Genomic DNA, 15558 nt, shown 5'->3' with positions numbered 1-15558 from the left:
TTTAATTTTTATTTAATTTTCGTTTACTTAATTAAAATCATTAATTTTTTACAATTATTATTATAATTATTATTATTGTTCATAAATACAAGAAAATGTATGTATATATAGTATAAAGTCTTACTTTCCTTACAAACTTAAGCTAACAATCACACAATTTTATATATATATATATATATATATATACACGAGAATAATAATATATACTATTAATATCTATTATTAACTAATATACATAATTATGTATTTTTCAAAAGTTTATTATCTACACAAGTATTCAATTATATTCAATTACAAATTTCATAACATTTAAATAAATATAGAATTAAAAATTAATCATATCATTCATATTAAATTTGTATACTAAAAATTATTTTATAGTACAATATTATTTTAGTAGTACAATATTATTTTTGACAGAAATACGCTGCTTGTTGTTTTTAAAAAAATCTAACTTTTAAGAAGAGTTTTTTTATTATTGTGCTTCAAAGATCACAAATTAAATTTGACTTTAATTTTTCTTGTTTGAATTAATGTGTGAAATTTATAATTATGCATAATTGAATTTAATTATATAGAGACTTATATAAAGGTATAGTTAAATAAAATTCGGAATTGGAAATACTACATTTGGAATTTTAAGATATTTTTGAATTTAAAGGCAATACAAAAAAAAATTTTAAAATGCACTATAGTATTATAATTCTGTTATACTATAAATTTTTACAGTATAACAGAATAAATTCTGTTTGTTTTGGAATCATAATTAAAAAATCATTTTGGAATCATTCTCACTTTGATTACTGAAATATGGATGAACGCGTGTATATAATTTTAGGTATATTATATTTTTATATTACCCATAAATTTGTGGTGCTAGTATTTTTTAAACATCCTACGTATATGAAGCAAGAAATTTATATGGGGAAATATTTGATTCCTCTGATTCCTTTTTTGTTGTTTTTGGATTGAAAATTTACATGAATACAAAAAAAAGTTATAAAGGTAATGCAATAGTACTGAAATTTCTGTAAAAAGGTATTTAAGAGAGGGGTCTTAAAGGTATGTATATTAAATTAATATTGTTCATTTTAAAATCATATTTAATTATAAATTTTCTTAAATAAAAAAGAAAAATTAATTCGATAGCATAGAACTGACTAACTTTATGTTATTTTCAAATAATAAAATTAAACAAATTTCATATATATAATTCTTAAAGCTCTAACAACAACAGAACCTCTTCATGCTATAGACCATTCATTGTTGAAGAATCCATCATACGATCATCATATAAACTTAAAGTTTTTGAAGCACGAATTTTTCGAACAGATTTTGGTACATCACCTGGTGTTTTAATTCGTTGACTAGGATCTCTTAAATGTTCTGTACTACCTTTACCGCTAAATACTTCTTTAAAAATTTCTAAACTTCTTTGACGAGTCAATTTTGTATCATCATTAATCATCATTGTTGAAGCTCTAATTGATCCCGGTGTACTATTTGAATTATTTAAATTTTTAACAGCATTTGCTGAATTGCTAATAACTAATCTAGGTGGTTGTATTGTAGTTGAATCAATTACATTTCCTATTGTACATGGTGATTCTGCTGTTTGTGTTAAACTAATTGCAACTGGTTTCATTGTTTTTAATGATGACGATGAAGATTTTGATGATTCATTTGTGGATATGAATTGTGATGTAATTGGTGTTCCTATTGAATTATGATGATTTATATTATTACTATTGATATTGTTATTATTATTTGTATAAATATTTGAATTAAGAATATTATTTGGAGATACAGTATGTTGTTTTCTAAATTTTGAATTCATATCATCTGAAATATTTCGTATTAAATTCGATTTATTATTTTCCGGTGATAAACCATTAACACGAACTGTTATTGGTGTTAAATCTAAATTACTTGGGCGACGAGTTGAAGATGAATTCGATGAGATTGCGGTTGTTGTCATTGTTGTTGGTTCTACAATCATTTGAATAATATTATTGCTACTATTTAAATTGTAATTATGATGGTAACGATTTCTTCCGTCAATAAAATTTACTGTTATATCTTTGGTTGGTGACGCTATAATTCTACTAGTTAATCGATTATCAACTAAATTCGATTTTTCGTCATTATATGCTGAGGATGATATACCGGAATCCTTTCGAAATAGTTTCTTTTGTATTAAGGCTCTTACTCCATACCAGCCTTTTAGTTTTTTATCAGTATTGTTCTGTTTTGGGAAACCTTCGCCCATAATTGAAGTTTCTTCAATTATTTTATGTGAATTATTTGATATTAAGTCTTCAACAGATACATCATCTTCAAGGCATGAAAAACTATTTTCATTTGCATTTTCTATAAAACTATGTTTTTTACTTTTTTCAACAAGAACTTGATGTTGCTTTCTATTGGCTGGGGCAAGATTTCTCTCTTGACATGGATTACGGCCTTGGTATGGTTGAATTTGTTGTGCCACCATAATATGATTCTTTTCTGCTGCACCACCAACACCATTTGCAAAACCATTATGATGGACATGTATAATTGGTGAATTTAAGCTAACCACAGTTGATCCTGTATCGCTACTATAACTTTTTACTCTCGGAAGCATATGATTATTATGAGAATTTGCGGTTGCTAAAGAATTTTGCTGCTGATTATATAATATACCATTTGAAGTATTAGTTGTTGACGTTGTTGTTGTAATGTCAGATGAGTTATATGAATTCGATGACGAAATACTGCGAAACTTTGATGGAGAATTATTATTAATAACTAAATTATTTGCACTTAAAGGTGGACTAGGACCTCTACTAATATGTGATCTAGGCCTAATATTTGATAATTCATGTATTCTTTCTTCTGCGCATAATGCTGTCAAACGAGCTTCTGCATCATGATCCCAGCAATCTTCACATGTATCTTTGGTAATTTTTCCAGCTTGACCACCACCCCAACCAGGTGGGAATAATGGACGCGCTTTATGTCTTGAAACTAAAACTTGCATTTGTTCAAATGTTGGATTTTTTCCACTTTCAGCTTCATATGGCGCTTTGTATGAAGGAACAGTTTGACCTTGTGGATATAAATCTTGACATCTAACACTTAATTCCCATAATACTAAACCTAATGAATATACATCGATTTGTTTTAATGCCGTTTCACAATCACGTAAATTTACAGCTCCCTCTAAAATTTCAGGTGCCATATAACGTAAGGTACCAACTTCTGAAATACTTTTTGTTTCTGCTAAAGCCATTTCACCTTTATATTCGTAACGTGATCCGAATGTTTTAAGAGCAAAACCAAAATCAGCTAAACAACAACTTAAGTCCGATTTAACAAGAATATTTCTAGTATTTAAATCCCTGTGACAAATGCATGGTTTCAATTCATCTCCACGCTGAAGTTCCGTATGTAAATGAGATAAGCCACGGCAAATTGATTTTGCCATTTTTACAAATGTCACATAATTTGGTGTATTTTCCATAAGCCAACTTTGAAGACAACCCAATGGAGCTAATGACAATACTAAGAAATATTCAAGATTATCATCCAGATTTCGTCTTTCATCACATCCTAAAATCAAAAAATTAAATTAAAAAATGTTAAATTTTTTATTTAAATTAATTGCTATTACCAAAATATTGAAGCAATGAAGGTGAATCCATTAGAGCTGTCGAATAAATATTTCTTTCATTTATAAAATATTGTTTATGTTGAGCTGGAAAAATTTTAACGGCAACTTCTTCCTCATTAATTAATCCTTTCCATACTGTACCATATCTTCCTTGACCTATCAATGATTGCACTTTTAAATTATCAACATTATGTAAATTGGAACTATATCCAGGTCCTGAAGGTGAAAGTGGTGCAGTTTCCGGTCCAGGTGCAACACCTTGACGACATGTTACAAAAAATGCAACTAATGATATGAGAATAAATGATAAAGAAATGCATATTAGAAATATTGGTGATAACCATAAAGGTCTATAATCTGATGTAACAGGACTTGATGTTCCATTTGATATAACACCAGACTGTAAAGGTAAAAAAAGAAAAGCATGTTGTTAAATAATAAAAACTTCAAAATTTTTGAAAAATCAATACAATTGTTACTTATAGTGTGAAATATATATTTAGCGAGGGTTCCTTGTAGTGCTTACATAGCCCTCTATCACAAAAAATTTAGGAGGTAGAGGCTCTTAAAGGAATTTTTAAAATTAATTTTTTTTATCTGATTTTATAGAAAGAAGGCTGACTTTGTCAGACATAATAGTAGGTGATTGAAAACTTGTGGAGTATATTACCAGCAGCAAGTCTTACTACACTTACATATAGAAACTTATTATATACATTGGAGCTTGGTGTTCTAAAGTTGTAATTTGAATGAAATATTTAAAAATAGAATGACAGAATTGGAGAGTAAAGAATCTTTTTTAAAAAATTCGAATATAAATGGGCTTTTTGAATTAATGACAATCAAGTATTGCCATCGTGTTAAAAATTATTTATGAATTATCTGTTTTTGACATAACCTTACCTGTTTAGGGCTAACTTCAGTTACGTTCCTATTACAATTATCTGTATTACAGCAACAATAGTATAAATCTTTTTTTGGAACACTTCCTTGACAATCTTCTTGAATACATTGTGTTGCGGTATTAGCATTTTGTTGCCAGCAACCTTCAAAAAAACAAAAATATAATTGAAAATTAATAAAAAGAAAAAATCATAGTAGCTATGCCATACAAAAATATAGGTCTTAATTAATATTTAATTTTATATTATTATATTTTAACAATTTTATTGAAAAATATATTGTTGAAATCTTTACGTAAAAAAAAATATATATTTTATAAAAAAATAATTGAAATAATTTCTGATTTCCGGCCAGTAATATATTGGACTTGCAATCGCAATAAATAAAGGAATACCTACAACAAAATATCTTGAATAATAAACTGGAATGAGGTAAACATTAAATGTGTAATTTGTAAAATGGCGGCTTTACAAAATTTGAACAGTGTGAAGAAGTAACAGTGTACTTGCAAATAGGCTAAGTGTACTCGTACTAGAAATCCCGATGGGTTAAAGGGGGTTAGATATTCATCTAAATTTCGTTAAAATAATGGCGACGGGTCAGTTCAAGGTTCAGGCGAAATTTTAAAATCACGTTAATTAAATCTAAACTGGAGATTTAATATTATTTAGTTGCATTTTCGTACACTCACTTCAAAAATTGTACTTTTTATTATTTTAGATTATTTTAATTTATTTAATTATTTTTGTAGCGCAACTATTCAAAAATCACAATTTCAACCACTAGAAAATTCACTTAGTCCAATTAAAACAGAAGAATTAAATTTGTTGCAAGAAAAAACTTTGAATATGTCACAAAATCGTAAAAGTCCTGTGATGATTAAAAGAATAAAAAATAATTCATCTGGCCTACACAAATTAAAAAATAACAATAGATCGATAAGAAGAAGAAAAATTAAGAGATTTTCAGCACAACAACAGGAGTACCCAAATTTTCATATTTATATTTATAGAGTATTAAAAGATGTTGTACCAGATATGACAATTTCTAAGAAAGCTATGGAAGTTATGAATCATTATATGATTGATATGTTTGAAACTTTATCATTAGAGGCAAAAAATTTAATGAAACGTACAAAACGTTCAACAATGACACATCGTGATATTAATGGTGCTGTAAAATTAGTATTACCAGGACAATTGGCTATTGCCGGCAATAATATGGGTACAAAAAGCTTATACAATTTGAAATCATCTTAAAATTGAATTTATAAGAAAACTGGAAAAATAAATAACAATATATTTTTGAAATGTATAGGTAATTTACAATAAATGCAATTAAAACAAAAATTAATTGCCGATTAAAATTTTTTTTAATTGTGTAATTGAATTGAAATATGGGACTGACAAAAAAACTCTCTTTTATTGTAATTAAATTTTACTAATTTTGTCAGTTTTATTAAACACGTACCATATAAGAATTAAAATACAAAATACAATTACCATGTATACCCGAATTCGTAAAAAACAAACCAATTAATTTAAATCGATAATTAAAATTTGCAACCCAAACTCAGCTATTATACATTCTTTGGTCCTTTGGGGACTATTTAAGAGGAAATTTAAAAACAGTAAAAGTATTTAATTTTGTGGATTTTTCTCTTGATTATTATTGGAAACCTACACATTAATTACATATTGTGGTTTGTATAATTTGTAGATAATATTTGTTACTCTTCATATCATAAGATTTTGTCCCAATTATCCTTCCTATATATATATACTCATTGCATATAATATGAAAATTAAAAATAATTCTTACATACAATTCTTTTGAGACTTGCAAATTTGTTATTAAGTCGAAATCACTTTATAAATTCTACAAACGTAGAAAAGTAGTGACTGGCTTCTACCGCGAGACAGGGTAGTCAAACATTAAAATGACAAAAAGATCGTTTGAATTAACCGTTATAAGAATCGTTGTGGGAGTAACCGTTATATAACCGTTGTGGGAGTAAGAAATTTCATTACACTAATAATTTCTATTTCCATTCCTTCTTAAGTTATAGCTTCCAGGAGTTTGTTAATTCTCGGAATTTGTTTGAATTTTCGGCGCCTTATATTTTTGGAACTGCGAACTTTTTTAAAACTTCTATAAATACAAAAAGCTAACGGCAAATTTCATGTCATTAAAAAATATCATGATTAATACTTAAGTCTTTCAATTCACCACGCCCACCCCCCCATCCAAATCCTAAATGTATGCAATAAATTTATACATTTTGGTAAATCGATTTAAATATTTTCAATTGTTTCTAGGAAAAAGTGCTACTTTTCGAAACATTGGTTTGAACTAACTTCATTATTATGCGCTTCAATCAACATTAAAGAAATAAAAATTCACATATATACACATTCGCTCCCATAGATAATTAAACATTTTAATATATAGGACGGTGGTGTTATGAAAGTATGCATAGTATGTATGCTGTTTTATATAGGAGAATGTTATCATTTTTTAACATAAACGCCTATTTTAAAAACAAATAATAAAAACAAAAGATTTTTGTTCAAAAACTTTTGATGTACCTACACATACTAGTATGTGTATTTGTGTATCTGAATATAACAGTGCCAAAAATTAACATATGTCTATCATAAAATTGATTTGATGAATAACCAAAAAAAAAAAAAAAGAGGAAAAAAAATTTGATGAGATCAGGATAAAATCGACCACTTTTGCCTGAGATTTCCCAAAAATGAAAATTCTTTGGTTAGTAGGCGTTCAAATTCACAAACCTAAATTCCATTGAAAGTTTTTCATTTAGCTTGGACCTTCAAGAGTTTTCTTGTCTACTGATTATGTCCTTTAGGTAAAATTTGCAAAATTGCTGGTTTTGGCAACCAGAGTTGAATATATCAGATTTCTAAGAATTTTGAAGAATATAAACAAGTAAAGAACATTTAGAATTAGTTCTAAAAAAAGTTTTATGATTTAAGATGAGTACACGTCCTAAAAAATTAAAAGATGTACGGAACATTTCGTTGAAAATATTTTTTATTATACTTTTTCAACACAAGCTAAGGTATATATGTAATAAAGTGTAAATTAAAGTTTCAAATGTGAAATTTGTAGCTATTGCAATCCATACTTCTGTTATACGGCCGATAAAAATTGTTCCAAAGAATGCTACTGTATGACTTCATATACAAATTACAAATTTATGTACATTTTTATGTACTACATTCCTTTATCTAAATACATACATATTATATAAAATATGTTATGTACACGACATAAACGTGATATACTAACATACAAATATTAAACACATATATACTGCAGATACTTTTATATAAAACACGAATATTACAAAGGAAAGAGAAAAAAAAAACATTGCTTTTTTATTTTACTATATTTGTACTTACCTTGTCGGATTATAACCTTTGTTCCATTTTCATCAGTTTTCCAAACAGAATAACAAAAATCATATTCAGCTTCACATGTTATTATTCTTGGTTCATCAATATATGCTGCTTCTGATCCATATGGTGAATCATTAAGATAATCATAATCGAAATCTGGATTATCCTTTGGTAAATGTTCAGGATATTGATAACATGTACGATTTTTGGGAGCTTTTTCAAAAAAAAAAAATACATTTTTAATTTATTTGATGTTATAAATATAATAAAGTAAATAAAATCTATTTATTAAATAATATACTTGAATATTAACGAATTTTAATATATATTTGTTGAGGGCTTCTTTAAGCAGATTTTAGCATATTGGTTTTAAATCTAAATTAGCTTTCTTAAATAATTAATTTGATTTTAACGACGGATATAAAATTGGGTATAAAATTAATTGGCAGATATTGTATGCATGCGTGGGTCAAAAAATTTTGCAAAAAATTGTAAGGAATTTACAAAGACCATATTTTTAGCTTTTAATTATTTTTCGAATAAATGGAGAAATATTTTATACATAAGGTTATTCATGACGTAAAGAAGTGATTTATACATGAAAAAAATTATTAATATGCCAAAAACATCGATTGTGAATCAACAATAAAATTATATTCACATAAGAAATTTTGACATTTGAGAATTTCCTTTTCTCAATGGAATGGTTTTTAAATGCTATAATATAACAGTTTTCATGAACGCCCTATGATATGCAATTTTTTAAAAATTTCAGTTAATTTAATAAAATAATTTGTGCTTCAACTGTTTATTCTTTTTGGTTATACTCTCATTAAAAACAGAGAACCGAAAATTGCAAAGCCAATTAAAACTATTAGAAAAGCAAGTTGCAACTCTCACTAAACAAAACGAGAATAACAACACAAATAATAACAATGAAAAAAATAATGATAAAAATGTTCATGATAATAACAACAATAACAATAAAAATAATCATAATAACAATAACGATAATAAAAATCATAACACAACAATAAAAAAAAGCACATGTAACAATGTAAACAATAATAAGAAATTAAATAATTATGATCTAAATCTAAATAATGTCGATCATAATGAAAGCCCACGTACTGGCGATGGTGAATTATTGTCATCACTGAGAGAAAGCAATCGCTACTCAATACTTTCCATGGATTGCAGGGAGAGCGACGAAAGTGAAGATGAAGTAGAAAATGCAAACACAACTGATATTGAATACGAGTGTGAAGACTATATAGAAGCATTAAAACTTATGAATTCACAAAAAGCAAAAGAAATAAGAGAAAAAAATTCAACAAAATCAACAACAGAAGTTTTCGAGAACGAAAATCAAAATATTAAAAAAAAAATTAAACAAAAAATGCCACCAATTCACATAGCAAACACCAACATCAAATATGTAAAAGAGAAGATCAATAAAGAACTTAAAATTGATGATTTCGCAATAAAAACTTATAATGAGACAAATTTCGCAATTATTACGTACACCATAGACGATTATCATCGTATTGCAGATTTTCTGAAAATAACTGAAACAAGGTACTACTCAAACACACCAAAAGAAGAAAAAAGAACAACATTAGTACTAAAAGGTTTAATACATGACTACCCAATAGATGACGTAATGTATTATTTAAAGCAAAAAGAAAATGAAAAAATAAAATTTGAAAAAGTTACTCGTCTGACAACAAAATATTCAATTATGAATAATAAAATACTTCCATATTTTATAGTTCAATTATCACCTGGAAGCGATACAAATGAAGTAAAAAAAATTACTCTGCTCGATCACCAATCTGTGTCTTGGCATTATTTAAGAAAACCAGTAATTAGACAATGTACACGTTGTCAAAGATTTAATCACACTGCAGTAAATTGCAACATGGACTACAGATGTGTCAAATGTGGAAAAAGTCATCAGCCTGGAAATTGTGAAATAACATCAGAACAGGGCAAAGAACATCTATATTGCATCTTATGCGGCCAAAAGGGACATCCAGCGTCATACAGGAGCTGTCCGTACTATCAAAAAAAAATTAAAATAAGAGAAGAAAAAAAAATGAAAATCAAAAACCAAATAATAACACGACAACAAATGTATAGCAACTATGTAAATCATGGTAAAAATTATGCAAGTGTACTTAGAGGTAACACAAAAAACAACCCAACTAACATAATAGATTTAAGTATTAATGATACTAATATTACTAACAAATTACTTTTAGAAATAAATAATAAACTAGACTTAATTGATAAGCAAACAAAAGAAAATACTACTAATATACGAAAACTTTTCGAAATAATAGGTTTTAATATACAATAATGAGTACACACACAAATAATACTATGTTAGAAATAATCTCTGCTAACGTCCAGTCATTAGTATCTTACAATAGGCGACTTTCTCTGATAAATTTTCTCCAAACATATCAACCAGATATAATGTGTATTAACGAAACATGGTTACAAAAAAAACACTATTTCACTATAAAGGATTACTTACTAGTAAGAACCGACAGAAATTCTGAAAATTGAGGAGGTGGAACTGCAATATGCATAAAAAATAAGATTAGATTTAAAATTATCGAAAATCTACATTTTCAAAATTTTAGATGTTTAGAAACAACTGTAATAAGCCTTAAAATGAGAAATAATCAGAATCTTTTTATAATCGCTGTTTACGCTTCAACAAAAAATAAACAAAAATTCATTGAAGAATTTCAAAAAATTTTCACGGAACTAAGACTCGATGACTTAAACAATTTTTTTGTATTGGCTGGTGATTTAAATGCGAAACACAAATCCTGGCTAAATGAATATAACAACCAAAGAGGTAATAATCTTTATAATTGGCTCAATCGAAACACAATTATGTACAAATGCCAAATTCACTTATCTGATACCCCTACATATCCTAGAACGAATTCGTACTTAGATCTATTTCTCACAGATGTTAGATTAAAAACAGTAGATACAAACCAATTTAACAAAATAAGAACTATACCTTACGATGCGGACCACAAAGCCATATATATTAAAATCGAAGTTCCAAATGAATATGATTTAAATAATGACGAAAACAATTATGATTCTTATGCATATTATAGAGTAAATTGGGATTCCTTTAAAAGAAAATTAAACAACAATCTCAACACAGAGTATTCCAATGAATTATTAATTCCTGAAAATAGAAATCTACTCATACCAGAAATAGATTTTCACTATAAAAAAATAGAGAAAATTATTCAAAAGAGCATGAATGAAGCCATACCAAAAAAAGAATGTAGGGATATTTTATCTAAAATTACATCTAGAAAACTTAAAAAACTGCAAAAAGTAAAATTTAAAATATTACAGGACATTCACAAAATTTATAAAAGAAATTTAAACTTCTCAGCAAACGAACTGAATACCCTTAAAAGTTTATTAAAAAACGTGAAGACGTTGATAAAACAACAAATCAATATTGAACTGAATCAATACTGGGAAAAAAGAATAAATAATATAAAGCCGTCTAATCACAATATGTTTGCCGAAATAAATAAATTATTCAGACCTAAACAGAAAATTAGCGTAAAAAAAATTGTAATAGGCAATAACGACAACAACATATTAAACAAAGTAGGAATTGATATTAGTATATTAGAAAAAACAACAACAAACAATTTTATTATTAAGAGTCCTTCGAATATCTACGATTTTCTAGGAGCAAAACTAGAAGAAACACACAATAACATCGATAGCAACAATCGATTTCAAAAAAGAATAGACCATGAAGTTAAAATTTTTAAAGAAAATACAATTCGAAAAAAAAATGAAAATAAAGCAAAATATAATTTTTCTATTGAAAATAAAGCTTCAAGCCCATCTCAAAAAGAATTTTTCACAACATTTAGCATAGTACGAGACAAGTTTAAGAAATTAAGAAATAAAACGTCATCAGGAATCGACAAAATACCAAATATCGTTCTAAAAAATCTTTCAGACGACGTAATAAAACAATATGTCATACTGTTCAATAATTCATTTAATTATTCGTACTTTCCAAAGTCATGGAAAATATCGAAAGTTGTAATGGTTAAAAAACCCAACAAGAATCCTACAGACTCAAATAGCTACAGACCTATATGCTTAACACCAAATATAAGCAAGGTCTACGAAAGTTTAATTAATGATAAAATTAATAAAGTGGTTGTTGAAAAGAAATTAATTCCTGATAATCAGTTTGGCTTCAGATTTGGACATAGTGCAGTTCACGCGATTACAAAACTTGTTTCAGATATATGTTGGCAAATAAATAAAAAGAATGCAGTTGGAGCATGTTTTATCGACTTAGAAAAAGCTTTCAATAAAGTTTGGATTAATGGCCTTATATATAAACTGAAGAAAATGGATTTTCCCATAGATCTCTTAGAACTAGTATGTGACATGATATCTGATGGTAAATTCGCATTAAGCTATGGCAAAAATTTATACAGTAAAACATTCGAATTAAAAAACGGCTTACAACAAGGCACAATAAACTCACCGGTACTATTTTCGTTATACATAGCTGAGCTTCTACAACTTTTTGAAAATATTAGGGGGCCAAATTACTCTATAGCATTTGCGGACGATGTAGTTGTATACTCAGCGGCAAATTCATTACCTAAAATAAAAACAAGTTTGCAAAAAATGTTCAATTTAGCGATTGACTACTGTAAAGTATGGAAGCTGAAAATTAACTTTGGAAAATGTGAAACTATACTTTTTCGCAACACAATCAGAAATTGCAACCACAACATAAGAAAAAATTGGAGGGAATTTAATATAAAGGGTCCAACTAACACAAATTTAAAAAAAGTAGAAATAGTTAAATATCTTGGATATAAGTTGCACCACCGATTAAGTCCCATTACGCACATAAATTACATAGCACAAAAAGGACAACAAGCTTTTATGGCATCAAAAAAAATATTCTACAATAAAAACCTTAGCCAGCGAGTAAAAATAATTGCATATCAATCCCTGATCAGACCAACAATGTCTTACGCAGTGCCTGTTTGGTATAACATTAGCGCAAGCTTAATGGAGAAATTACGTAAATTTGAAAGGAAGTGTATCAGAATCTGCACGGGCAAAATCAGAAAGCCAGAAACAAATTATTTACATTATTTCTCTAATAAAACAATATACGATGCATCAAACATCTCACGGTTCGACAGTTTTTGTATAAAACTAATAAGAAATCACTACGACAGAGCATTAAAAATGCATGAGAACAGTTTAATTTCACATATTTATTATCACAACGAGGATTATATTAAATATTCAATGAAAACAGGATTCATTGCTCCAGAATTTTTTATATACCTGGATGCAAACAAATATATACAAAGTCTGAGCCATGTCCCCTTACTATTTCACTATAGTAGGAGGGCTACATGCAAGACTATAGATTTCGATCCAAATAACATCCTGGAAAGCGACCTATTGTTCGATACGTATGTGACACAAAAAGATAGGGAAATTAGAAGAGATTATTGGTGGCTCGAGGGGACCTACTAAAAAAAAAAGGAAAAAAAAAATAAGAATTTAGATTTAATAAAATTTTTTTTTTTTTTTTTTTAGGATTAGTACGTAGTTTAAGTTAGGTAGGTCTAGGTTTAGGGTTTTATTTTAACAAAAATAAGAATTAAATTTGGATTTTTCTTTGATTTTTACCAAATATATAAAATATTGAAATCATTTTATTATAATATTAAAAACATAATGAAATAAAACAAAAAAAAAAATGATACACTATTAACAAAATAAGATAGTTAGTCTTAAAGTTAATTAACTTCATGTTGTAAATATATCTAAGCTGATTTTTTCGTACTTTTAAGGTAAGCTGTATGAAAAGAAATAATTAATACAAAAATAAAAAGTATTTAAAAAAAAAAAAAAAAAAATCTTTTTGGTTATAAAAGAACTTAGGAGGTTGGACATTTTTTTTTAAATAATTCTCGGAGATTTATTTTAAACTACAATACTTTATAAAAGTTCTTTGTTATTGTATATATACAGTAGGTCTGTCTGGTATAAGAAAGTATGTAATTTTTGAAAAAAAATTTTTTTTTCATCAACAATAACTTTTTATTCAAAACTTTTCAATTAAAAATAAAATAACCAAAATGGCTTCACAAAACGGTTTTTCCTAAGTTTCACACTTTTATAATCCAAAATCAAAATTTTCGGTGTTTGGTATAACCAAAAAATATTTGTTAATGTTTAATAACAACTTTGATATTTGACATTTATACCATATTTATAAAGTTTTTAAAAGATTTTTTCCGGTTTTCCGTCTAGTTTATTTTCTTTTTTAAATGAGAATTTTTCGTCTTGTTGCGAGAAATTACGTTATTGTTTCTCTTTTTAAAGTTTTTTTTCAAGTTTTATTCCCGACAAACCTAATATTCAATATTCTCTATTAATAATTCCATTCACAATATTAATTTTCATTTACAAATTATAAGTTTTTTAATTATAAGAGCCTGATCCTGCTATTTTACTTGTCAATTGAGAAGAAAGTGAGTAACTATAATATATTCGTATAATATAATTTTTGAGTAAGAAAACTTTTTCGGTATTGCATATCTCGTTTTTTCCAAAATTGTATACAAAATGTACTTGAAGGTGAAACGTTCAGTTGATAATTTTAGAAAAAGTGGATAAATCCAATTCAAAAAATGAGTAATTTTATTGAAAAAATGAGATATCCTGTTATAAAAACGGGAAATTGTAAATAAAAAGTTAAATGAAAAAGTGGGATAAACGATTAGGCTGATTGTGAATTGCCATTTATGAAATGATCATATAAATGACAATTCACAATCGAGTATATGTAACAAAAATTTTTAAAATTCAATTTAATAAAAATAATTTTTAATATTTAATTTTACTTAATTATAAAATAATTTTTTTCTGAATTAATAAACTTACCAGCATTAATTATAATTGTACAACAATGAACAACTAAGAATATTAAAAATTTTATTTTAATTTTATGAAACATATTTATTATTTTTTATTAATTTTTTTTTTTTATTAAATTGATTTTAATTAAAAACCACTTCTACTGTTATTATTTTTTATATTAATATTTTCTATTAAATTTTCTATATTTTGAAATTTATTAAAAATTTTCAAATAATTTTTTTTTTCTTTATTTAAATTATAAATTTCTATTATGAAATTCTATAATTAACGTTTCTTTAGAACACATTTTCTTATTAAAAAAAAATAATAAGAAAATTAAAAAAAAAAAATAAAACACAATTTTTTATAATTTCGTAAAATTTTTTTAATTTTTTTACTAAAACCTTTTTTCTATTAATAATTTAATAAAGAAATTTTGTTATTTTCAATTTACTAATTAAATTTAAATTAATTGTTTTTTTTTTTCTAAATGCTTTAATGCTTTTAATTTTAATTATATAATGTTAGACTAGATTTTTGGTCACAGCACATTTATATTGTTCGTAAAATTACAAAAAAATGGAGAAATAAAAAATT

The 15558-nt window shown here is 26.3% G+C and overlaps 1 protein-coding gene across 1 annotated transcript; it reads right to left on the bottom strand.

Annotated features, from left to right (window-relative positions):
• Nucleotides 1-528: 528 nt before the first annotated feature.
• LOC129614574 (bone morphogenetic protein receptor type-2) lies at nucleotides 529-15266 on the bottom strand. Its single transcript, XM_055529267.1, has 5 exons — nucleotides 14986-15266; nucleotides 7987-8196; nucleotides 4559-4701; nucleotides 3656-4055; nucleotides 529-3594 (listed from the first exon to the last, which is right to left on the bottom strand). The coding sequence occupies exons 1-5, from the start codon at nucleotides 15056-15058 to the stop codon at nucleotides 1250-1252; spliced, it is 3171 nt and encodes a 1056-aa protein (XP_055385242.1). The 5' UTR covers nucleotides 15059-15266; the 3' UTR covers nucleotides 529-1249.
• Between the last annotated feature and the right edge of the window lie 292 nt (nucleotides 15267-15558).

The sequence above is a fragment of the Condylostylus longicornis genome, unplaced genomic scaffold (assembly GCF_029603195.1).
Source record: "Condylostylus longicornis isolate FDR11 unplaced genomic scaffold, ASM2960319v2 ptg000113l, whole genome shotgun sequence".
In the NCBI taxonomy this organism is placed as follows: Eukaryota; Metazoa; Arthropoda; class Insecta; order Diptera; family Dolichopodidae; genus Condylostylus; species Condylostylus longicornis.
This window is presented reverse-complemented; position numbering and strand designations above follow the sequence as displayed.

Bases quoted from the DNA above. Each gene is read 5' to 3' on its own strand.
- LOC129614574 (XM_055529267.1), bottom strand. From the start codon at position 15,058: ATGTTTCATAAAATTAAAATAAAATTTTTAATATTCTTAGTTGTTCAT. The intron at 4,702-7,986 runs GTAAGTACAAAT...GTTTTTTTGAAG, and splicing joins AAAGGTTATAATCCGACAAG to GTTGCTGGCAACAAAATGCT. The intron at 4,056-4,558 runs GTAAGGTTATGT...TTACCTTTACAG, and splicing joins CTGAAGTTAGCCCTAAACAG to TCTGGTGTTATATCAAATGG.